General features: G+C 42.9%; 2 protein-coding genes across 9 annotated transcripts in view; one reads left to right on the top strand and one right to left on the bottom strand.

Annotated features, from left to right (window-relative positions):
• The first annotated feature begins 255 nt into the window (after window positions 1-255).
• Window positions 256-12,775, top strand: rad23aa (RAD23 homolog A, nucleotide excision repair protein a). The gene is made up of 9 exons (XM_041957356.1): window positions 256-483; window positions 1,343-1,504; window positions 1,671-1,891; window positions 3,365-3,408; window positions 5,425-5,552; window positions 6,955-7,045; window positions 10,737-10,867; window positions 12,218-12,379; window positions 12,520-12,775. The coding sequence occupies exons 1-9, from the start codon at window positions 418-420 to the stop codon at window positions 12,631-12,633; spliced, it is 1,119 nt and encodes a 372-aa protein (XP_041813290.1). The 5' UTR covers window positions 256-417; the 3' UTR covers window positions 12,634-12,775.
• Window positions 12,776-18,534: 5,759 nt separating this feature from the next.
• The window catches only part of nfixb (nuclear factor I/Xb), a 124,405-nt gene continuing 117,222 nt past the window's right edge, over window positions 18,535-25,717 (bottom strand). For all 8 annotated transcript variants that reach the window (XM_041956161.1, XM_041956153.1, XM_041956159.1 and 5 more), the window contains one exon: window positions 18,535-24,844. The gene's annotated coding sequence lies outside the window, so the exon portion shown is untranslated. The remainder of the gene's footprint in view (window positions 24,845-25,717) is intronic.

The following is a 25,717-nucleotide window of genomic DNA, read 5'->3' as shown; positions in this document are numbered from 1 at the left end:
GTTTGATTGTAGATTTTTGGAGATATGCTGAAATATTAATCTTAGCAGTAATAGTCTTACCAGGCTGTAACTACAGATATCTTGGATTATTAGCCTCATTGGATATACTGTAATTTCGAATATTCGAAACGCATTTGTAGCTCATTCAAGCAGAATTAGTCTCGTGAAACACTTCGCGTGCTGCTGCCACGGCGCGCAGCACAGCACGAGATCTCGTAGCTTCCAGCGGAGCTCTTCTCGCCGCACCACCAACTTGTCACCAAAGATGGCGATTTGCTGAGTGCTCATGGATACACACATTTCTCGGCTAGTTGTTATCTTACCCGAAACGCCAACTTTAAGAACAAATTAAGTGCTTTAGCGAGCAACTATTTCTCCATTTGAAGCACATCTGACACAACGTCAGCCGCCGCTACCATGCAGATCACGCTTAAAACACTGCAACAGCAGACTATTCAAATTGAGATAGACCCCGAGCAAACGGTGAGTGGCTATTAGCTAACTTTAGCTAACAGTACTAGCTGCGGGACATATGTTTAAACTTTACGCGCGGACCCAGCAGTTTTGTTTGATAATTCCAATTAAAGAACATATTTTGTTGTTTCGGCAAAGGGTCCCCGTTAACAGCAAGCGTTACCAGTCATGTCAACCCGCATGAAACGTTTGCTAAACAACGCGAAACCTCACTAGCAAGCGTTAGCCAGCTAGCTAGCTGGACTGCCCATCAATAAAGTCATCGGGACGCGACCGCAAACGAATTTGACATCGTTTCAAGTTTGTGTCAGGGTTACTTTGCTGCTAATGCTTTACAGTCATTCCTGATATGATCTAGTATGTAAGGCCGTAACTTCTGTGATAAACCTAAGGTGCCCACTGTGCTATGATTGCTAATGCTAACGCTTATGACACTGCCAATTACGATTAGCCTTATTGGTAACGCACTAAGAAGCTGGCTAAGTTTGTTAGCATGTTCACATTTTTAACATGCAGCGAGCAAGGCCAGAGTTAAGCGAAAGTCAGATTGTGTTACTCAGTTTGCTTTTGGCATATTATTCACATAACTTTTCACTTTTATCTTTTTTTTTTATAGTAAGCGCTGTCATGCTGTGTGATATTCTGAATCTCAATGAAAAACTCCTTTTGCTAGTCAGCCAGGATGCGCCCCTGCCTGTAATGGCTTTGTCATTGGTACATCTAGTTTTTTTTCAGTTCATAGAGGCTTGGTAGAATACCCAGGTCCTCTGACTCTTTGAGAGATCAAAGAGGTGAATGAAAGTCTTCAATCATATTAATGTTTGCATGTCAATCGTTTTGGATTATGATTTGTCTCTTTTCTTATCAGGTGAAGGCCTTGAAAGAGAAGATAGAAGCAGAAAGAGGAAAAGACAACTTTCCTGTATCGGGGCAGAAGCTGATATACGCTGGAAAAATCCTGCAAGATGACACACCTATCAAGGACTACAAAATTGATGAGAAGAATTTTGTTGTAGTGATGGTGTCCAAGGTAAGATCCTACTGTAATACTTTAAGGTGACATTGGGTTTTACAGTGTTGTGGTGCTGTAACTTACATTTCTGAGATAATCTATTGTGAACAGTTAGATTAGTCAATTTCAGTGTTCAACTTTTAAGTTGCCAGTCTGACAGTACTTTCTTTTGAACTGACAAAAGGCTAAGCCTGCAGCTGCTGCCTCGCCTCCAGCCTCAGAAGCCCCCAAGCCCCCTGTACAGGACTCTGGCTCCACGTCAACAGCTGTCCCGGCCACAACCCCAGCCTCAGCCTCAGCCCCAGCCCCAGCCCCAACCCCAACCCCAGCAGCTACCCCCATTCCCTCTGAGGAGGCCAAAGAGGAGCCAAGTGCCGCAGCCACAGAACCACAGCAACCAGCCAGGTAGAACCTGTCAATTATACAGTGTATAATGTTATTAAAACCATTCTTGACATAGTATAGTAAGTCGGGTAGTAGCGCTGAAAAAAATCAATATTCACAATGGATATTTATATGAATATGTAGGGTTTGATCCAGAGCACATCATTGTGACAGAGAACCCCTTAAAACATTAAATGATGTGACACTGAGCCCGAATGTAAAAAATTCTAATAAGTTGTAGTAATGTTTTTTCTCTGCATTCGCCAAACTAAAGAATGGAATTGTAGGCTGCTGTTTGATAAACATTTAGTAAGTTTAGTAAAAGCTGGTATCTCAATTCTCAACCAAAGATACATAGAAACGAATGTGTATCATAGTGGTTAACACTATAAGAATACACTTGAATGAAACAGTAGTAATTTATCTTTTTTGAAAACATAACAAAACTTTTTAATAATTCTGAAGTTATTTTAAATATTCCATTAATTTGGCTGTTTACATTAAATGGTCTGGTTTACTAGCTACATCATGAAATCTTTAATGTTGAGTTCCATGTAAAAAACATTTTAGGAATATTTGTCAGTAAAGCACGGCTAAGTGCTGGTAACGCAACGGGTTGCACTTTTTTGTACTTACACTATGTGTCCGTATAGAAACTTCTAGTTTCTTTGTAATTAAGAAGAGAAGTCTAACGTGTCAAATATCCATTAGCATATCATTTCATTTGAATCACTAGTAGAGGTGCACTGGTTGCAGTTTTCTCAGTCAAAAAAAGCAGCAGCAAAAACTGTGTAAAGCTGCAATATTTTCACATTATGACCGGAGAGACTTAAGTATGTTGGGCTTCAACAAATTTTCCTGGGAAAATTAAACTAATTGCTGGAAAACAGAAATCCTTTTTCGTCATGCATGTTCTTGTATATTTTCACAATCGAATGTGTGGATTTTTTTTACAATTTCGATACAAATTCAGAATATTCAATGACAGCCTAATAACAACACACCTTGCTGTCGACTAATTGAAACAAGTACACATATCAGTAAATATCGTAATAACATATTCGTTTCTATCTTTGGAGGGGGTGGGCCACGTGCTTGTGAATTTTACCGACACAGAATCAGATATATCTGACACTGAGCGTGACCGTTTGACCAGTGCATCTCTGTTATGTAGCACATTTGCACAGTTTGCACAACAATACATATTGTAGATGTTGGGGCTGAACAAGTGGACTGGCTCCCTCACTGAGATGCAACAAATAATCTGTAGACCCGTGTGCTGAATGACAACATGAGTTTTTCAGTGGTTAGAATTCAGTTATAACATCTATGTTTTATAAATCTAATAAACAATCTGTATGTAACATATACTATATGTAATTGCTTGGAATGGATAAGTCAGGTGTCAACATTGTCTGCTGCTTTGCTCTTCACCCTGGAGTCACAGAAATGTGTAGGTTGTCTGATTTTCCTCTTCACTTTTGTGTTTTGCAGCTCCAGTGGCGGGGGTCAGGGCTTGGATGCGTCCTCAGCGCTCGGTAGGTAACAGATGGCATCCTGCCAGACTTGCATTATGTCCTGTACAAAAGCCTGGAACACTCCCAATGCAGTAGTTTGAGTATTTTCTACTTTTAAATGTAAAATGCGCAATTTCAGATGATTGACAGTGTTATTAGTTATCACATCAGTGCATTTCTTTGGTCTAACTTAGGCTATACTTACTGTGCCAGCTGCACTTACTGCTGCTAGTCATTGTAGCTACGCTGACTCAACAGAAATGATGACACGCTTCGTACGCTTCTTTTGAAGTTTTATTTCTGTCTCTCTCCCTTGTCAGCAGACACCGTGAAAACTACAAGAAAGCAACACACATAAAAACTTACATACACATCTCTTGGTCATCTCAAAGTCTCTGAAGCTAGTGTCCATTGACATAAACACATCACATTGACCATGAGGGTACGTCAGTAAACATACAAAATCTACGAAATGAGAGATAATTACGGTGTGCGCCTCTTGAACCGCATGCAGTAATTGCAGAGCTCTATTCGAACATGCTTTCCTTCCACATCCATGTTTGCTTTTACCCAGAACACCACGGTTTTTGACCCAAACCAAGCTCTGATCATGTGAGCCATGACCCTGGATGAAAACCAAAACCCCACTCAAAGGACTCCAAACTTTTAACAAAACATTTTTACAGTGGTATGTTTTTAGATGAATTTTTTGTGAATTCTTAACATTTTAACCTCTTATTTATATTACATTTTTTATCAATTTTTAAGTTGCTGGATGAAGTCAAGGTGAAGGTAACTTTATTGATACCCGTTGGTAGATTTGTTTTGCAGTCTTTAGAGGGCATCATTTAAACACAACATTTAAAAACACAGCACACATACGGAAGACAGATTAACAGCAGACATTGACAGGTACTCCCAGCAGCTCACTGATACATGGTTAAAAGACTAAAATAAATAAATAAAAGTCATTAAATATCACTAAAAATGCCAATATAAGACCTGTTAAGAGCATGCTAAGAAAACATAAGAGCATGATCCAAGGGACAGTAAAACAATAATAAATAAGTAAATAAATTAGTAAGCAAGTTAAGACCACGTTAAAATAGGACAGATGACCTATTTAAAAGTGAAACAGCAGCAGGAACAAAGCTGTTCCTGTAGCGAGTGGTCCTAACTCTCGGCAGAAACACATCATAAAATCTACATCTCAGTGAAATACTGTCTGTGACAGTTACAGTCAGGGACTTTACAGGGTGCAGTGCAATACATGCTGTTCCTATATTTAGGCTGTGACAAAAGTGAGCCTTCCCTTATTGTGGTGCTGCAGAGAGCAAAGGGGATTCCCATGTAGTCCATTCATAGATTGTGTACATACTCAGAGAATTTAAAAGAGCAGGAGTCATGTTGCTATTAAAGCCCATATTGTATGTGGCCCCATTACCCATCTGTTTGTGTGATTTAAAATTCAGATTTAGTTCTTTATTATTTTTTTTATTGTTTTTTTCATGTTTTGCAAAGAAACTGTCTCAGCTCTATTTCTGTAGTTATATAAACCCTGAAAATGAAAACTAAAGAGGTGGAGCATGTTGTATGATTAAAGTAATATTCCACTTAAATCTACTTTGAGTATTAAATTCCATAAGCTCGTTCCTTCACAGAGGACCTCAGGTGTAGTCAGGCTCACAGCAGTTAGAATGGCTCACAGTGTGGACCCACAGTCGGTGCAGAAAGATCGTTCAAAATATTAATGGAAACCACTGTGTTAACATAAGCCACTTCTCTCCAAAGGAGCAAGCTACAGTGGCTTCTTGCTCTGGACAAAAGTGCCAAATGAATAAATGTGAAATGTAAATACACAGTAGGACAGATTTAATGTTTTAATTTCTCAAATTTGCAAACTAAATGCCTTATTTAAGAAAGCGTTTTGGGGAACGTGCAACCTAAGTACCTAACTACTTCTGTTGAGTGTACATTTGTAAATGTACAAAATATGTGGAGTTAGTAACTTGATCATCTGCATGTGCATGTTTTCAGTGACTGGAGCCGAATACGAGGCCATGCTGACAGAGATCATGTCTATGGGCTACGAAAGGGAGAGAGTGGTGGCTGCACTACGGGCCAGTTTCAACAACCCCCACAGAGCTGTGGAATACCTTCTCACTGTGAGTCTCTCTCTCTCTCTCTCACACACACACACACACACACACACACACACACACACACACAGAGTTATCATTGTTACCATCTGAAAAGCACCTCTGCTTTAACATAAATACAAAATCCTCAAGTTGTTATTTTCTTCCTGAGCACACGATCTGGCTGTCAGCCATTATTGACCTCAGACTAACAGCTCTTTCCCTTCTTGACATTTTATTTAAACATGTATTTTTACTAAGATAAGATATGTTAGACTTTATTAATCCCCAGCCAGGGAACTTCGGGTATTACAGGCAGCAGGCAATAGCAGTAGGAAAAAATAGCAACAGAATAATACAAAATACAAAATAAAAGCTTTATATTATGTACATTTTATACAAAGGACTTTATAGAAGAAAAAATCTGTAAAAAATAAATATTGCCACAAAGAACTATAAGAAATATTGCCATAAACATATACTGCCAAAAATTAGATGTACATGGGTAGAAATTGCACATTGTGGGTACAGATAAAGTGACAGTATTTACACTACTGCACAGTAATAAATGTATATGTGTCACAGAAGAATACCAGTATGTATGCATAAGATGAGTACTTCATGAGAGTGGAAAAAAATATTGAAAGACAAGTAATATTGCACAAAGTAATTCATGATAAATTAAAACAGTCAATATGGACCCAGTGCTAGATTAAGCAATACACTAGTTGTTTTTGTTGTTTTGTGCAAATGTAGTTCAACTTTTTAAATATGTGCTATAAATTAGGGTTGTGCCTACATTTACCTTACATTTCCCCAAGCACCAGCTGCCACTGCTCAGCGCTGTCTGCTTCCTCTGATGTTACGTACTGTGGAAAAGTCACATTTTGGGAATAGGATTGCTGACTTGTCTGAACACACCGATGAACATAATGTTAATCAGTGTCAGCCACTGCTTCCTGATTTAGTTTCAGTGTAATTAATCAGTTGCGACACACCCCATTCTTCCTACTGACACTGCTCTGCACACTGTGAGAGGAATTCATATACTTAGAGGTGTTTCTGATTATATGAATGGGAAACTACAGCCTCTAAAATGACAATAATCCCCATAAAGTTGAATCAACACCTGCCTAAAACATTAGAAGTCAACATTAGAACATGAAAGGCTGTTTGGCTCAGTGCATCTGATAAACTGGCAACTTGAGTGCATGTTATTTTGAGAATATTGAAGTCTTTACAAGGCAGTTGTCCATTATGATGGACAGTCCCACTAAATAAAATGTCTGAGTGTATTCAAAGTAAATGTGTTGAGTTATAATTGTCATAGTTACCAAATGATGAGTTACCTAACCTCCATGGTTTTCGGCAGCACGCTAAGAGTGTGTGTTAGTGCGTGCGATTTACAGTCATATTGTTGTGTTTCCAGGGTATCCCCAGCAGCCCAGTCCAGGAGAGTAATCCCCCACCGCAGGCCCCCCCATCTGGACCCACAGAAGCCCCGGCGTCTCTAGCAGAGGGTGAGGCACACAACTCATTTTGGTCCATTAATACATGCAGTCAACCTGCCTCTCCCTGCCGTGTAAAAAACTAAAACAGTACTGGTGGAGTATTAACCACGATGGAGTTTAAAAATGACTTTTAAAAATCTCCCACAGCCTTAATATGCTATAAGAAAATATCCCAAATGTAGAGGACTCATGGCCCGGACGAGTATGAACACTGGAAGATGACTCATATAACAGTTCAAAAATCTGGATTGTCCTGTCAAGCTTATTTTTCGTAGGCTGTTGCACACAGGACACATGCACAGGTAATTAGAATAAGAAATGTCATAGTTTCACTGGCAGGCAATGACTCATTCGACTCATTACTCACTGAATGTTTTCCTACCAAGTATAAATTGTAGTTGGGCTTTTTAGTTGCCTCCATCTTCCTTGAAATTCAGTCAGTTTGTGGAGACTTGTGGCCTCTTGTGAAGTGGACAAAGGCATTTTATTTATTGAGACTACAGCTGCAACGATCAGTCAATTAATTGATTAGTCCTAAAAAATGATCTCTAGAGAAGAGTGGGAATGTTCAATTAGCAGATTAATCAATAATGACAATAATCACCAGTTGCCGCCCCTCTTAGAACCTGTGTTGCCATTGTCACGGACAACCTGTGTATACATTTGCTCTGTGGTGGACGTGTTCAAAAATCACACCACAACTATTTAAGAACGCACCTGTAATCGTCAGTGTCAGCAGACCATTGGATGCAGGTATTTGCCTGTGGGAACTGGGCAGTGATGAGTGTTTTAAAGGATAACTTTCATTTTTTACAACCTGGACTTTATTTGTAGCATTAAATACGACCATTTAGACACCCAGACAACTTTGGTGGCATTTGGAGTCGTTTTGAAGAAATTAGCCCCAGAAGAGCGGCGCGTATATCCGTATAATGCGAGTAATTGGGGCACCCGTGCGTAGCCTCTATATAACGCATATTCTGCGGCGAAACTCGTTCATATTCCAATATTTTGTTATGATATGCTGGTGCTATTCCCCTCTGAGCCCGTGGTGGCATGTTATCAACATCCAGTGTTTCTAGACAACTACTTCTGACGTGGATGACGTCATTTTCGAGCGCTGCGCGCTGCGAGCAACCAGCCACAACACGGCTAACTCTGCGGCGGTCGGCTAGTTTAGCTGTAGTTGTAGTAGACTGTTATTTTTCACAAAATGGATGAATATTTTTCCGACTCTGAGGTGGTGGACGATGACTTTGTTTACGATGGACGTCCTCACCGTTTTGAGCCAGAGTACACGGACGAGGAGCTCGATGAAAGGAGGACGCGGAGGCAGAGAGAGGAACAGCTCGCCAAACAACAACAAACGGCTGCGCGTCCACGAGTAGATGGTAACTGGTGGTGTTCTTGTGGACAATGTTCATCGATGACCACAGAGGAGGATATGTTCATCGATGACAACAGAGGAGGATGTGTCAATAAATGTCTGTATCACAACACTGGAGGAGACGTTTTTTCGTGTCCCTAAAGTGAACTGGAAGACCCAGCCAAAGCCTGCAGGACCAAATGGGCAACTTCCGATTGAGTAAGTAGCTTACACACATGTATAGATTGTTTATTTGCCTTGGTTTTGTTTGACAGAAGTTTATCATTGCGCGGAAATCCTCCAGTGTTGTGACACAGACATTTATTGACACATCCAGACGCGTATCTCCTGGCCGCAAGTCCCACTCTGAGCAACAGAGGCATTCCTCCTCTGTGGTCATCGATGAACATTGTCCACAAGAACACCACCAGTTACCGTCTACTCGTGGACGCGCAGCCGTTTGTTGTTGTTTGGCCAGCTGTTCCTCTCTCTGCCTCCGCGTCCTCCTTTCATCGAGCTCCTCGTCCGTGTACTCTGGCTCAAACGGTAAGGACGTCCATCGTAAACAAAGTCATCGTCCACCACCTCAGAGTCGGAAAAATATTCATCCATTTTGTGAAAAATAACAGTCGCAAACTACAGCTAAACTAGCCGACCGCCGCAGAGTTAGCCGTGTTGTGGCTGGTTGCTCGCAGCGCGCGGCGCTCGAAAATGACGTCATCCACGTCAGAAGTAGTTGTCTAGAGACGCTGGATGTTGATAACATGCCACCACGGGCTCAGAGGGGAATAGCACCAGCATATCATAACAAAATATTGGAATATGAACGAGTTTCGCCGCAGATTATGCGTTTATAGAGGCTGCGCACAGGTGCCCCATTTACTCGCATTATACGGATATACGCGCCGCTCTTCTGGGGCTAATTTCTTCAAAACGACTCCAAATGCCACAAAAGTTGTCTGGGTGTTTAAATGGTCGTATTTAATGCTACAAATAAAGTCCAGGTTGTAAAAAACGAAAGTTATCCTTTAACTGACACAATGAGCATGTCCGCCCTGCTTAAGGTACTTGCAGGGTTATGATGCCAACTGATTAACACAGGCTGTCTTTAAAATGAACATTTTCTGGTATTCAACATTAAGGATGTTGGGCTTGTTTAATGTCTTAGCAGGAGTTATGGTTAGGTTTTTGTTTTTAATCCTAATGGCTAGCTAGTGGCTAGCTGCACTAGCACTAGCTATCACTTTTGCAAAACATTTGCAAAAGTGATTTTTAAAGTATTTTAACTCCAGCATTGTTTACATGTTTGTTTACACGTTTATCCATGTTTGCTGCGTTTCCTGGGGCATTACTGCCGCCTCTAGGTGAAACCATTGGCAGGACTGTGCATCGCACCACCAGCATATGTGTGCATACTGGTGCATGTGTACATGATCTAATCTAATGCAGCAAGCAGGGCTGGGCGGTATGACGGTAAATAACGTGTGGTGGTAGAAATGTGTCCGCTAGTAGAGATTTTCCACTGCGGGAGCTATCCCTTTAGCTGTGTTTACACACTGTCATTCACAGTGTGTGCAGTGCTACCCTGCTGCACAGCGAGCGAGTGGCACGAAGTGTAGCTGCTTCATACTCTTTTCTGATTGCCTATATGTTGCTTTCTGCTGTTTCTCTGACATCGTGGATTTAAATACATGTATTGATATCAACGCAAAAACAGTCATCTTTATGGACGAGTCCTCTTCCTCCTGCACGCTTTACAGAATATTTCCAAGTGAAAATGCGTCTGACATGGAGAAATGCGTTACATGTGTGAAAGGACAGCTCTGGACAAACCTGAGCTGATTCTGTGGACGTTGTCCAGAGTTCATGTAACATGTATGTTCAGGGCAGGCAACGCGATGCAGCAATCCAGCTGCCTCGCAAGGTCACGTGATCTGGGCTTTCATTTTGAAAGAAAGTTTGTTTTACTGTCTTGAGTCTTTTGTTTTTAACTCAAGTGTTGTATCAAGGGAGGCAGCTGTTTTTGTTTGCATGGAAATTCCAAATAAAAGGAAAAAAATGTGATGAAGAATGATCTAGTATGGTTATTTTAAACCATAATTGAATTTATGTAATAACATATAGCAACTAAAGTAACTATTAACGTCGAAGGAGATTTGTGTTATTTGCTCTGACATTATTCAGGGAAGTTGTTTCATGCTGGTGGGAACATATGTCCCTATAAATAGCACTTGTGAAACCACAAGGCAAGTCATAGATTTTCAGCGTGAAACAGCAGAAAATATAATTAAGTCTGCTTTCTTGCTCATGGTTATCAATGTTGTATGCCATTAGGAGAGAACCCGCTTGCATTCCTGAGGACCCAGCCCCAGTTTCTGCACATGAGACAGGCCATCCAGCAGAACCCTGCTCTGCTACCAGCTCTCCTCCAGCAGCTAGGCAGGGAGAACCCTCAGCTTCTACAGGTAACACACTGAGAGCCGCTCTGCCAGGCACACGAGAGAGAAACTCACTGATGAGTTTAAGTGTTTTCTTTGACCATCACAAATAGGAGGTGATCAAATCCTGTTTCTTCTAACTAAGAAACGTCGCCAAAGTCAAAACTGTGTTATCCTTTAAAGATGTGGAAAAAATGATTCACGTATTTGCGTCCTCTCATCTTGATTACTGGAATTCACTGTTTACCACCCCGAGTCCCTGTTCTGTGTCTCGGCTCCAGTTGGTTCAAAATGCAGCCACTACTAATACACGATGTAGGTCACACATTATATCAGTGTTCAGAGTAGATTACCCATCAAACGCAGCATTGATTTTCAAATTCTTCTAATTAACTATAAAGCATATGACAGACTGGCCCCACTTGATATTTCTGGATGTGACCCCTGGCCACAGTGAGCTCACTGAGCTTTGACCAGGGCCTCCTGGCTGTCCTGACGTCAGGGCTTAGAGCCAAAGGGCCGAGCTTTTGCAGTTGTGGCTCCACCTCTCTGGAACCGTCTGCCTCTAGTTTATAGAAAGCTGAGTCAGTCAAGAGGTTTAAGAAGCTGTTCTCACTTCTTACAAACTGAAGCCGGCAGCTCTCGATGTTAGATGGTCAGCTGCAGTAATGGTTGACGTTAGCTAGGTTTAGTGTTTGCTCGATACAGTCGGTGAGCAGTGAGCAACTAAAACAGAAACTAAGTCTATGCTGAGCACAGACACATTGGGACATGTTATAAGCATTCATAAACACCCTGTGCATTGTGTTGACCTCACATTAAATATAGTAGATGTGTTTTCTTGCTGAAAACAAATTTCATTTTGCATTTAAAAAAACAGCTGATTGCCACAGCAACAGTGGCTACGGGGAGAAAGAACAGGTTTATTTTTGCGTTTTTATATTAAATCTAAACTAGAACTTTAAACTAACTAAGAAGCTATCGTAACGTTAGCTGTTTAGATCATCACAGCTGGCTACATGGCTAGCTAGCTACAAGTACCTCAGCGAAGTGTCTCATTGTAGGATAGCAGGTATGTTTTGGGTCTAAACACTACAATGTATGAGCAGATCTACAGTAGATCTGAACTTCAACTTAGCTTCATGCCACAGCAGTGATATATTGAGATCCCGCATCCACTCCGTTCTAGGACTGGCCATCACTGACTGGCCAATCAACTTTCCCTGCATAAACCTTTATTGGCCCCGGGCCATGGGTTATGTCACACCCTGGTTTTGTTTGGAAGTTCACATTTTTGCTCATTCAAACTCTTTGACTGATGGATCTAAGCATCGCGTTTCAGATAATCTTCGTTCACATCTGTGTCTCTTCTCCCAGCAAATCAGTCAGCATCAGGAGCTGTTCATCCAGATGTTGAACGAGCCGGTGGGAGAGGGGGGAGATGCGCCAGAGGTTGGAGACATGGGGGCAGCAGGGGAGGAGGGCGCACCTGTCAACTACATCCAGGTTACACCTCAGGAGAAGGAAGCCATTGAAAGGGTGAGTGACAAACGGAGAGTGAATAATGCAGACATGTTTTTTCTGTTGTTAGATTTGGAATGAGAAGTTACATATTCGGTTATTTTTTAAACCTTCTTTCCTATGTCCTTGCTCTTTTTTTTTCCTCCCTGTCTTCACAGTTAAAAGCATTGGGTTTCCCTGAGGCTCTGGTGATCCAGGCCTACTTTGCCTGCGAGAAGAACGAGAACCTGGCAGCCAACTTTCTCCTCAACCAGGGACTGGAAGATGACTGAACAGCAGAGATCACTGCCTTCCTGCTCCTCCCTCCTACCCCTCCCCTCTTCAGCTCAGCATAAAGACTGCACCCCCAATTTACTGTACAGCTACCAACCTCAGCTCAACCCAACAGGAGGGGAGGAGAGGGGCGAGCCAGCAGGGGGGTGTGGGCGGGGGTGGTGGTGGGACGGGAAGGGGAGACGGGGTGGGTTAGGTTACACAAAAAGTACACAAAGTGGAGGTTGTGTGCAGGAAGGTCAGATTTGGCTTATCGGCGGTCGGAGTGGAAAAGTGTGGAGGAATGATAAAATCCACGTGAATTCCAATGGAATGTGTGGGGTTTGTCTAGGGGACATCTATAATTTGATTTTAGACGCGCTTTGTGAACATTAGGGGGGGGGGGGGGGGGGGGGGGGGGGGGGGCTGAAGGGTCTGCGATGAAGAGTGAGTGCTTGTGTGTGAGTACATGTCTGTGTGCCTGTGCAGATGGATGCAGTTAAGTTACAATTAAGCTGAAAAAGTAATCAATTTGCATTCTCTAAGTTTGTTAATGCTCTAGTGGGATCGTATGGAAGCACACTCTCCTCACTGCACTTCAACATTATCAGTGTGTGTAACTGCTTGTATGTACCTCTGTAAGCCTCATGTACGTACATCCAAGAATGAAATTTGCAGACACAGACTGGACCGTGCCGCCCTTTGTATGTGTCTGACATCATGATCATGTTTCTGGGGTCTGTCGGTCTGTTTGGGGAAAAGAATGAGAACTAAACTGACAAATAAGAATCTGGTTATTCTGTTCACTTTGTACCACCCTCACCTGTCCTTCCACAACGGCTGCACAGATTGCAGCCAATCACAGTCCCTGCAATGCTGTGCCTGCCTCTTTAAGTTACTCAAACGTGGAACTATCTTGTCTATGCTCATAGCTTCTGGTGCTAATTAACACTACCCATAAAAATCTACTGCGCAACATAACATCTGCTATTAGGATTAAAAACACCAATAGAGGGAGAAACTGGAGCAGCCACTGGTCTCACTCAGTAAAAGTCTGGTCTCAGTTGTTAGCAGATGCAGCCGATCAGCATATATGGAAAATATTTCGATCAAAAAGAGAGTCCTTCTCATCAGCACAGCCCACACTCTGGTATGTCTCTAGTCTGCCAGGATTTGACCCCCAGTATGTGGGAAGACAAGTTAAATGCATAACCAAAATGATTCAATGCCCTCACTCTTACGTTCTTAGGTGTTATATGCAAATGCATTTGCACGTCAATCTGTGTACTGCCTGAGGTTTTAACAGTGTCACGTGTGATTGAGTCATCAGGATCATGCAACTACTTCTGTTTCCTTTAGGTCAATTCTTAACAGGTTCAGCTGCATTAAGAATAAACAACCTTATACAGTTATATGGTGACTGCCATCATACATTGTACTAACATGTCAATGATGTCTAGGAAAGGTTTTTTTTTTTTTGCCTTCTAATATTGCTTTCAGGCATCCAAAAAACTTCAGGGAAATAAGTGGGAACCAGATCCATCTACAGTTTCTGTTAGAGTAAACATACTGTACTTACCTTCCCCACCAGGGAAACTGCGGTCGGAAATTTCAACCATTCGATTTGATTGAATCTGAGTTCTAATGAAGCTTAAATTAAATTCTGAATAAAAGAAAATGACATGAAATTAATTTCCCTGTTGTCTAAATCTTCTGGCACTCCATGTGCTGCTCACCTCTACGCAGAGCATTCAGAAAGTATTCAGACCCTCTTCACTTTTTGCACTTCTGTTATATTGCAGCCCAATGCTACATTTTTTTCACATTAATCTGCACTCAGTACGCCATAATGACAAAGTGAGAATAGGATTTTAGATTTTTTTTGCAAATTCGTTAAAAAGGAAAAACTGAAATATCACATTGACATAATTTTTCAGACGCTTTGCAACAACACTTCAAACTCTGCTCAGGTGCCTCCCCTTCCTCTTGATCATTGCTGAGATGCTTCTACACCTTGGTTGGAGTCCACCTGTGGCAGATTAAATCGATTGGACATGACTTGAAAAGGCACACACCTTTTTAAAAGGCTTCACAGGTGACAATGCACATCAGAGCAAAAGCCAAGCCATGAGGTCAAAGGAACTGCCTCCAGTCAAGGCACAGATCTGGGGAGGGCTACAAAAAATCTTCTGCTGTTCCCAAGAGCACAGTGGCCTCCATATTTCTCGAATGGAAAAAGTTTAGCACAACCACGACTCTACCAAGAGCTGGTCGCTCGGTGAAACTGAGCTCTCGGGGGAGCAAAGTGAGATCCTCAAAGAAAATCTGTTCCACGGGGCTCAGGACCTCAGACTGGGCCGAGGGTTCACCTTCCAAGATGACAATGACCCCAAGCACACAGCCGAGACAACGCAGGAGTGGCTCAGGTACGACTCTGTGGATGTCCTGGAGAGGCCCACCCAGATACCCGGCTTAAACCCTGTCCAACATCTCTGGAGAGACCTGAAAATGGCGTCCCTCCACGGTCCCCATCCAACCTGACCAAGCTTGAGAGGATTTGCAAAGAAGAATGGCAAAGATTTCCCAATCCAGGTGTGCAAAGCTTGTTGTGTCGCACCCAGGAAGGCTCAAGGCTGTAATTGCTGCCAAAGGTGCTTCAACCAAGTACTGAGTAAAGAATCTGAGTACTTATGTCAAAGTGATATTTCAGTTTTTCCTTTTTAATGAATTTTCTGAATGCACTGTATATGGCCAATACTGGCAGTTAGCCTCAACTTAACACAGGACGCTTAACACATACCACAGGCGAAACAGCCAATGAGAGGAGAGCGTTGTTGAGGAGCAGAGTAATCTGTCATCACCATCATCTTACTCACAGTCTGAGTCAGTGATTCGTCATAGGGGTGGACAGATGAGGATCCACTGAGGATCTTGGGTGGTGCACCAACACCAGAAGCCACAACTGAGTTTCAGGAATTCTGTTTGTGCTGTTGCAGTATATAGACTTGAAAATATTTGGTCTTAACTCAGCTCCGCGGGCAGCTGCCAGCTAGGTTAGCTTCCGATGATGGCACCAGAGATGAGGCAGAGCTCAGCTGCCGTCCATGAGGCGGGCTGTCATCCGGCTGTGTGCTGTGCAGCAGCAGGCCGGGGGAGGGGTCGGAGTGTGGTGCAGTGACGGACGTTCAAAAGCAGCTGCATATTATTTTCAGTTCCATGAACTATTCTGAAATATTTACAGTGTTGATTTAAATGACAGTGAGAAAATAACGTGTGCCGATTGGGCCTGTAGATGGAAGGGAATCAGAGAAGAGTCTCAGTGATGGTGTAGCAAAGATTTTACAGTGAAAAAAAAGATGGCCCCACCATAAAACACCTGCTTTTAGAATGGAGTTTGGTGTAACAGTCTGTCCACTCATAAGACTGAGACCGCCTCATTCTGGTGGTTAGCGTTAGGTTATTAAGACTGTAATACATGTGCAGCATTTCCTTACTCACTATCAATAAGCAGTAACGAGAAGGTTATAGAGAGAATAATAGTTTAGGAGAATTATGCGTTTATAAGTGCTTTATAATGAGCAGCTAGTTCATGATGAATATTTGCAGCTTATCTGTGAATTATTTGCCTGACCGGCCACGGGATTTGGGCCCCTAAATATCAATATGTTATTTTTATGCTATTAAATTGGCACAGACTGTGCATTTCTCATCTATGTGACATGTAGGCGACTCACGAAGGTGGGCCACATGGAGGAGCCAGCAATTACATCGGGGTGGCTGTGCCCCTCGACCCCACGCCCGTTGGCGGTGCCATTGGTCTGAACATGCAAACCAAATACTCATCGAGCCAATCAGGGCCCTCTAGTGGTCAATCTTGCCTTGATGTTCCAGCATGTGATGGACGAGAGGCAGGAGACGCCTGCGTCACCACAGTAACACCTCTACATCCGGAGCTTCCTGTTGACCCAACCTGCAGGTCCCGACTGTTGGAGCTGGATCCTACTGGCTGTCAAATGTCGCTCGCCTGTGTCTGTGTGCTCAGCTTTGCTGCCTTGAAATTGATCGACATGAGCTGTGTTTGGGACAGTGTTTGATTTATGCTAATGTACCCTAATAAAACACACAGAACAGTGCCCAAAACCCCCCACCCCAGACAGCTGTGCAACAACACCACAGAGACACAATTGAACAAGATGAAAAAAAGAGGTCACAGAATGAAACCTACTGTCAACAGCCATCAAACAAGTTTGTTAATTAATCATATGAAATGTAGTAAAATACTGTGTCCAGTCCATTATATGTATGTGTGAGGTCAGGGTAACCAATCAGCAGCAGCCACATCATGTCGTGTGTCTCATTGGGGTCATCAGAGGGGTCTTCCACTCGGAAAAATGCTTACCTCTGAGGAGTAAAATCTTCAGGTCTGCAGGTAAGTAATCCAGAAAAGGTGATCAAACCTTCAGAATGGGCTCACGCTCTCCTCTCACGACCACCTGGATCGTTCAGGGTGTTAAATATCTCTCTGTCTGTGCAGAAGGTCTTTGATCCAATTGTGCACGACACACTTTTGATCAACTGGAAAAAAGCTTCTCAGGTCCAGTTTGTAGTGTGATGAAGGGAGATGCAGTTTCCTGGAGGGAAAGCCTGAGAGGAAAACACCTGTTTGTTTTGTGTTTTGGTTTGTTTTTGTTTTAAATATCCCACTAATGAACTAAGGAAATCAATACCCGGAACCTGGAAATCAGTTTACACTCCAGGAAACAGTGGAAATGCATCCTCTTATCAGAATGGTACTTAATGTAGAGACGAGTCCCCAGGAAGACCAGCGACCACTTTGTGGAAGCTAATGTGGATCCAAGGGAAGGATAAAGCAGCCTGTGAAGAATCTTGCACTGAACACACATGGATCTGATCAGGTCTGTAGCCACCTGCCAATCATCTTCTTTCAGACTGCAGGAGACAGCAAAGATTTCACATTTTTCTTTCCCACATAGTCAGTTATCTCATGCCAGACTCAAACCCAGGAACCGATATGAGTCTCTCACTAAGCATGTATCTGTTATTGTCCAGTTTAAAGGTCTTTTAATTGATTTTTGCGAATGCACTTATAATAAACAAATAGTTGCTGATTTACACATCCAGCAGACAGAGCTACATCAGTCATGTTTCTAAGCCCATTATTCTCACTCCTTTTGTCTTTTTCTCTGTTTTGTCTTCACCGAGTGAAACCCCAGTGTTACATCACCAGGTGGTTTGGAACGTGTTGCTGTTTCAAGTCTTGAAACTAATGATTGAGACCATAAACTCATTAGGAAAATGCTTACTGAGGTAATAAATCAAGTGAGCGGTGGGTCATTTTCTCATAAGCTTACATATGGACTTATTTTTGCAACCAGTGGAGTCGCCCCCTGCTGGCCATTACAAAGAATGCAGGTCCAAGTCACTTTTCAGATCTGGAAGTCTACGGTCTCTACTAACTCCTGAGGGAGTTACTGTTGGAAATACACACCGAGTGACAATTTGCTCAACCGTCGGCCATTTAATTTGACCTGAATGAAAATAATCTCATAATCATAAACAGGAAGACAAACGTTTTTGACGCTGCCATCTGCAATGACTGAGGAAGATTAAGATCCTTAGGTCAGTCCAGAGGTTGTGAAATTCATTTTGCATGAACATCAAGCTTACGTGGAACAGTGAACATATCCAGGAAGTTCACGCATATACAGTATAAAGACACACAGTGTAATATTGGAGATGATGCAGACATGTATTCTGGACTCAACCTAACTACATAGAGTTGTTCAAAGTAGCTCCAACTTAACCTGCATTGATGCATCACTGTTAACAACCTAATAATGCAACATAGAATAATCCAGCACTGACATGACACAGTAATAATCACAACCGAGACTGCAGGATACAGTCAAGAACATCCTTTTATTCAATCAAGTAAAGGGGTTGCTCTTTTCAAACTGTGTTTTATTATTATTATGGAAAAGAAACTGTAATTAACACATGCATTTCACCATGGGCTCTGGGGGGTGTGTCTGAGGATGGAACGCTGTTCTGAGGGAGGAGGAGGAGGAGGAGGAGGAGGAGGAGGAGCACTCACAGCGGGAGGCGTGTTGCAGGCCAGAGGCGAGAGGTTAGGCCGGCCAGGGGGGCTCAGTTTACACGTCACTAAACATGGCCCAGCATCCTACAAAACGTGTTAAAAACAGAGTAAAGTAATAAAAAAAAAAGAAGAATCTGCGGACGGTTGGGCCACAGGGTCCGACTGGGGCTCTTTGAATGGTGCAGGGGCAGATACTGAAGACACCCTCCCTCAACAAAGCACACACACACACACACACACACACACACACACACACACACACACACACACACACACACACTCTGCTCCCTGCTACCTGTTCCGTCTCTGATATGGCTTCTCAACTGTGGCGCTTTCACTTGTCAAGGCTTGATTGCTAATACTGTTGCTGGCTTCATTTGCTTGATGGAGAAAAATAAAAAGTTGCATGTATATATATATACATATATGTATATACATGGATATATATATAAATATATGTAAAATTTTGGAATTTGTTTCGCAGGACAAAAATCTGTAATCACTTAATTTTGCTGGTGGAATTTCAAGGTGCTTTCTCAATTAGTCACCAAAGTCTTGGAGTTTTGTACAGCTTTTGGAAGCATTTAACTTTGGTCAATGTGTCTATCAACACTGTGATTCAGAAAGGTGGTGAATCAGTACAATATTGCGAGGCGATGTGTAACTTCTCTTCATGATTGTGCTAAATCTGAGCCTTTCGGTCACCGTGCCGTGGAACCAGTCCGCTTATAAGGTGCTTCGAGTCGTTTTCAGTTTCATTTTTTTCTCTTTTTCTTTAAATAGCTGGTCTCATACAACCACTAGAAAGGTGCATAATTGAAGGTCTCGACGCAGCGTCATCCTGCCGCCTAAGATACGCAGTAACAATGACAAAAAAAAAAGAACCAGAAAGCAAATCCAAATTCAATTATAAAAAAAATAAATAGATAGAAACAAGGATTACAAACAAACCTGCCTACACTAGCAGTCCTACTGGTCATCCCCCTCCCCTGAGCCCAATACCAAAACATCCCACGAGTGCTCCTCTCCCTCCGCCGGGTGGTTGATTTGTCATTGACTTCTCCCAGGGGGGGAAGGCAAATGCCTGCGCCCCGACCCGGCCCCTGTCCTCAGCACAGCCCAGAGCCCCGTGGTGTAACTTGTTCACTTACATTAGCTGTTGAATGGAGAAGCTGAAGAAGATGGGTATGGTAATACAATGTGAAGCGTACAGACAAGAATAACATGTGAGCTAACTGCATTCTGCTCAGACAAAAAAATCTTTGCGTATTCTTTTTTTTTCTTTTTTTTTTTGAAACCCCGCCGTTCAGAGAAAGGGGAGAAAGGAGAATAGGAGGGTGGGTGGGGGTGGGGTGGGGGGGAGGGTTACGCGGCTACAGACTACTCCAGTGTCCAAGATAGACAGAAGACAAGATACAGAGGAAGAGAAGCAAGACAGAAAATATCTTTTTTTTTTTGGGCTTTTTTATGCTTTTCTTAATTATTCAACAATAAAAAGAGGAACTAAATCACACCAATTTCCTTTAGTACTATGTATACTGCTTTAAAAAGCTCGAAGAAGAGGAAGAGAAAGATATAGAAGTATGAAGGAGGGGACTTTTTTTTTCTTTTGAGATGGGCACTCAGGATTACAAGATGGAATCTGTGAACAAAAGGCACTTTTTAGGGACAACCTTTAAGATGCTCTGAGTCTATAACACTACATCACCAAACAAATATTTATAATCATTTACAGTGGGAGATGGGGATTGAGGGCAGGGGGGGAGGGGAGGGGAGGGGAGGGGGGGTTCACTTGAATTGATGACAGCAGACCAGCTGAGCAGACAGAGGCTGCTAATTCCCTCTCGCTGAACCAACGCGACATTTACACCAAACCCAAATCATCACTTGTGGTCTTTTTTTTTTTTTTTCTTTCTTTCTCTGAAAGGGGAATCCATACTTGTGCATCTCCCGAATCGGGGAAGATCTTGTCTTTGTCCCACATTAGGATCCAAGATGATACAGTCTGGAAAAAGCTTTTTACAGGGTTTGTTTTTTTGTTTTTTTTCCCTACGACTGCTCCTCTGCTATGGTGTAAAGGTTGGGGGGGAAAAATGCCTTTTGTCACGACAACCTTTTCATAGAATGAACCCCTCCCCCCTCGGTAAATACAAAAAAGAGAAATAGAATAATGCATGTTTTCCTAAAATTTGCTTTTATGATAACACTTAATTTCGTTTATTATTATTTATGTATAATAGAGATTGAATGTACTTTATTCTTTACGAAAGCACCAGTTTTCATAGTGATATATATCTTATGAGTTGAAAAATTGTTCCTTCAGCCCTCCCACATTCTGAAAACAAATGGTTAGAAATGAAGTTTTTTTTTCTTAAAAAAGTGATAAAAGGAAAAAAAAAAACACAAAAGGAACTTAAAAACAATTTCCCCAAACTTACTTACAAAGACTGGGATTTTTTTTATCGCCGCCCTCGTATTTAGAGTCCCAGAGCACGTGGACTTCAAAAACAAACCAAAAAAAAAAAAAAAACTGAGAGGGTCTTCCCTCTTTTCTCGTGACACCCTCAAACAATCGCTAACAAACAAACAATTCCTCTACCAAGGCATTGCACATGGCTCAATCAACATACATCATTTAGTTTCAAGAACAATACTTCCCATCAAAACAAGAAAGAAAACAACGAAACCTAATCTGTTCTTTTTAATTTTTTTTTACCCTCGACTACATTATCATCACTGTCTGTGTATCTATTGTTGTTTGCCATGGATTTGTCTTGTGTGTCATTTAACGCGAGAGTGGGTTTAGAGACTGGTACTTGAGCTCTAATCAGCGGTTTTTGAGATGCATCCTATGACTGTGCGATGTACGCCATGCTTCAAAAAATAACTAGACTGCCACAGAGCTTATCTTGCAAATAAAAAAATGTATATATCTATAAATATATATGTGTATTATATATAAAGATGCTTGCGATTATCTAGTGAGCTGTCGCTGTTTTTTTTTTCCTCTCCTGACATAAATTTTTCACCATTCACTATAGCTTATATGTGAGAAAAAGAACCTGAATTCATGTTTGACAAATTGCATAATGGGAATACAGAGGCACTTCCATAGATTAGAAAAGAAATCACCTTAGCCATCGTTAACGTCGCGCTCAGCAGAGCTAGTTTCTCTCTACGAAGCTGATGAGATGGTCGCCAGTCGGTTGGCCAACTATGTTGCGTTTCCCTGCAGTGAAGAACGTGGCCAGGCAGTCCAGTTATTTTGTGAGGTTTGGATGGGTGGACTGAATTTGAACAGGAAATAACTGAATCGGTCAGAATGTGTACGGGCTAACGGTAGAAAACGATTAAAAGCATAAAAGGCCTCCTCAGATTGTCTATTTTTAAGACTTCCCTTTGAATTCAGTCGGGCATGGGGGGCGGGTTCTGTTTAATGGTGAGTGGTCTTCAGAAGTCTGTGTGTTTAAGAAGTGGCCATCTGTGCTCTACAAGTGTGTTTCCATCCCAGTGATACATCCACTGATTTGAAACGTCGAGTGGCGGTCGATCAACTGTGATTCTTACCCAAAAAGAAACTCTCAAGGTTGGCTGGCATGATTGTTTTAGTGCAGTTTTGATCATCAAGGGCTCATCCATTCACAATAGCTAGAAGGGAGTGCTGGTGTGTGTGTGTGTTTGTTGGGGGGGATTACCATAGCAACCGGGTGACGGGCGATCCTCCTACTGCCAGCCTTAGAGGCCCTCGTTCCCTCACTGGAAGCGGCCCGATATGTCACATATTCATTTTGCTCCACAGTGTGGCTCGCGCTGCTCTTGGAGCAGCGGCCCGTCTGGGAGTGTAAACAACAGGGTAAACTTTAGGGACAGAAAGAAGAGCTACTCTCTCTTTTACTCTGGGTCCCATCTTCAGCAACCTTCCCTCCTTGGGTTTGTTTTCCTATCACTCTTATGTCGCCGCCAGTCGCCAGCTGTACCCGGGTCAAACGGTAGTTTTCTTTTTAGCTTTCTGCTGACCTGTGCGGTTCAGCAGGCGAGCGTCCCGTGATTGTCAAAAAGTCTGCACCGCGTGGTCTTAAAGTACAGCACGTGGCGAGCAAGCCATGTGGGGGAGTGCCCTATTTCGCTTTGTAGCTGAGAGTTAAACAAAAAGACTCTCTCGTGTCTTTTCGGTAAATGCGGAGCTAAGGCAAGCAGCTGGTTAGCTTAGCTTAGCACAAAGACAGAAAACGAGGGGAGACAGCTAGCCCGGCTCTCTCCAAAGGGAACAAAATCCCCATTCCGACGCAGCCCAATGATGTAGGGTTGATTTGGGTCTGAGCACCGGCTAACACTTTATTCATTCTGTACAAAACGGGGTTCATGTGCTGGAATATTTCTCGGCTGAGATCAGCTGGCAGGTCTCAACGCCCCGTAAAAACAGCCACTGGTCATTTTTACGTTTCCTTTTGTATACAGATCAGATCAGGATTAACACGAGCTTTAGAGGTGCTGGTCTACAAGCTGCGTTACCTTTGGACAGCCCAGGCTAGCTGTTTCTGGCCTTTATGCTAAGCTAAGCTAATCGGCATGCTTGTGGTATCTCCATATTTAACGCACAAGCCTGAGAGTGGTGGCAATCTTCTCATCTGACTCTGGGCAAGAAAAGAAATAGGCACATTTCCCAAGAGTCAAACTTTCTCTTTAAGTTTCGGCATGTACTATTTGATCCAGGTCAGCCAACCACCCTGTCAACTCTGCTTCAACGTCCTGCTTCTTACTGTGTTTCTCTATAAGGTGCTGTCATTCAAATACAAAACAATTATAAAATAGTACAAATCCAAAAGGAATAAATTCAAATAAGAGAACACACAAGAGATAACAAAATCATTCATCTAAATTACAAGAGGGCAAAGGGGGAACCGATAGCTGCTGTCTATAGTCGTGAAAACTGTCAGTGATGATGTACTCACACTGTGATTTTCAGTGTGTGTGTGTGTGTGATGTTAAGATATCTAATCGCATAGGTTCTCTGGGCTTACTGCATATGAAATGAAAATATGATCACACAACACCACCACCGATGAACACTACAATCTAAAAGGTCTGACTGGGCAACCGTGTGTGTGTGTGTGTGTGTGTGTGTTTTCAGTTGTACATACATGCTGTGGTCATGGCACAGATTGCGTGTCGTGCGGGGAGACGTGAGAATGAGCGGAGGCCAATGATTTGTCAAACTGAACGATGGGAGTCGAGGACACGCGAAGGCTTCTTGTACCTTGTTTTTTCCTCTTTAAAACTCTTAATAGGCAAGTCTGGTTTACCTCCCATGCCTTGTAGGTAAATAGTGCACATCGTTAAGATTAGTGTTAATTGATTCAGCTTCTAGTGCAACCCTTAATCAAGATATGTTTTGGCATGGTCTCTCTCTAGTTAGTAGTAGGGTAAAAACGGGTGTTGTGGAGTCAATGGTCATTCAGAGCAAGAGAAACGTTGGTCAATTTGATTCTGTTTGGGGTGATGGCAGACATCACAGGAGCATGGACTGCAGCTTTCATTGGAAATCAAAGAGTGTCTTTGCTTGGACCAGGCTGTGGATTCATTGTGGGTGAAGCTTTGTAGCTCAAGTGTTAAACCTGTGTTGTGGACACCTGATTTGGTTGGGCAGTTGATTTTCTTAGCCATTCATGACGCAATGCGTCCTCACAAAGTAGGAGAAGCTGACCGCTTCTTCATCCTCAGGTTCCTCTTGCCTCGCCGCTGTGTTGTGCTGGTTCGGTGGTTTCGGGAGAGATGCCTGCTCGCTGCCGTTTGTCCCCATTGCCCCTTCTTTATCCTGGCATCCTCTTGTCCATCCATTCATCTTTCCATCTATCCATCTTTGCTCGAAACGGGTCCTCCCTCTGACTGGGTAAATGAGTCCAGAGTTCCTCTAAAAGCATAGTGCTGCTGTAATTTCCTGCGTTGCTTGGTTTTATTTTGTATCAGGTGGGACGTACTGTCAGGGCCGGTCGGTGGGTTGGTTGGAGGACAGTTATTGTCCTGCGGGTTGTTTCTCTGTTTTTCTATTTCCGATTGTAAAGAAAGAACTCTAGTTGCTGGTTTGTGCACAGATCTTGTCAGAGGAACCAAGACTGCAAAAAAGAAAAGGGGAAGACGGGGTGAGGAATGAGATCACGTTAGTGTCAAGATTAGCAACGTGTGTGTAAAAGTGCATGCACAAGTAGTGGCCAAAATAACAAAAACACCTTAGAAAACAGCTGAATGGACTGAAGTGTGAGCACTTGGATGGATATAAAACTCTCCCCTAAGGACCCTGAACATCCTCCAAAATAGCACATTTTGCTGCGATCCATCCAGTTCAGTCTGGACCAAAGTGATGGACCGCCTCAAAAGCTGTGCTGCTGGGATGGCTACTAACAAGATGGAACGTGGCAACAAAGAAATATATCAGAAATCCCTACGACAGACAAACTAGCACAGCTGTTGCTCTGTTGTGTCTTTGTTAGTTTGTCCCTGAAAGTGACTGAACTGTACACTGGTTTGACTTTTGGCCGCTCAACATTCCTACAGTTCTGAAAAACAGTGAGTGACAGAACGGTCGTCTGGGCCACCAGCCCGGCTACCGCCATCATGTCTCCATGTCTGGAGCGGAGCGCGGTACGCCTCGGATGTGGCCGAGCGGCGAATGGCGACTAATGGCCGGGCAGCAGCAGGGGGATAGCAGTCTGGCGCTCCCCGTCACTCCCGCCATCTTCACGTCGGGTTTCTCCCGCTCAGCGCGGGCAGGGAGCAGAAGTGGGTCACCGTTGCTGCTTGTTGGCCGCCCCGCTTGGCCTACAGGATCTGGCACTGTGGACTAGTGCGCCAACATTCTAGAAGTCAAGCCTTGGAAACTACTCTGAGCCTCCAGGGAAGCAGCCTTTTGTTTGGTTTGACTCTAACAGGTCGCATGAATGCCCCCCTTCTGCCTCCTGCACTTCTCAGCTACCCTACTCCCCTGGGCA

The sequence above is a fragment of the Chelmon rostratus genome, chromosome 17 (assembly GCF_017976325.1).
Source record: "Chelmon rostratus isolate fCheRos1 chromosome 17, fCheRos1.pri, whole genome shotgun sequence".
Classification (NCBI taxonomy): domain Eukaryota; kingdom Metazoa; phylum Chordata; class Actinopteri; order Chaetodontiformes; family Chaetodontidae; genus Chelmon; species Chelmon rostratus.
This window is presented reverse-complemented; position numbering and strand designations above follow the sequence as displayed.

What these genes read in the sequence shown, in the direction of transcription:
- rad23aa (XM_041957356.1), top strand. Translation starts at nt 418, where the DNA reads ATGCAGATCACGCTTAAAACACTGCAACAGCAGACTATTCAAATTGAG. An exon ending in TTGTAGTGATGGTGTCCAAG is followed by an intron (nt 1,505 to 1,670) that starts GTAAGATCCTAC and finishes AACTGACAAAAG; the next exon opens with GCTAAGCCTGCAGCTGCTGC. An exon ending in CTGTGGAATACCTTCTCACT is followed by an intron (nt 5,553 to 6,954) that starts GTGAGTCTCTCT and finishes TTGTGTTTCCAG; the next exon opens with GGTATCCCCAGCAGCCCAGT.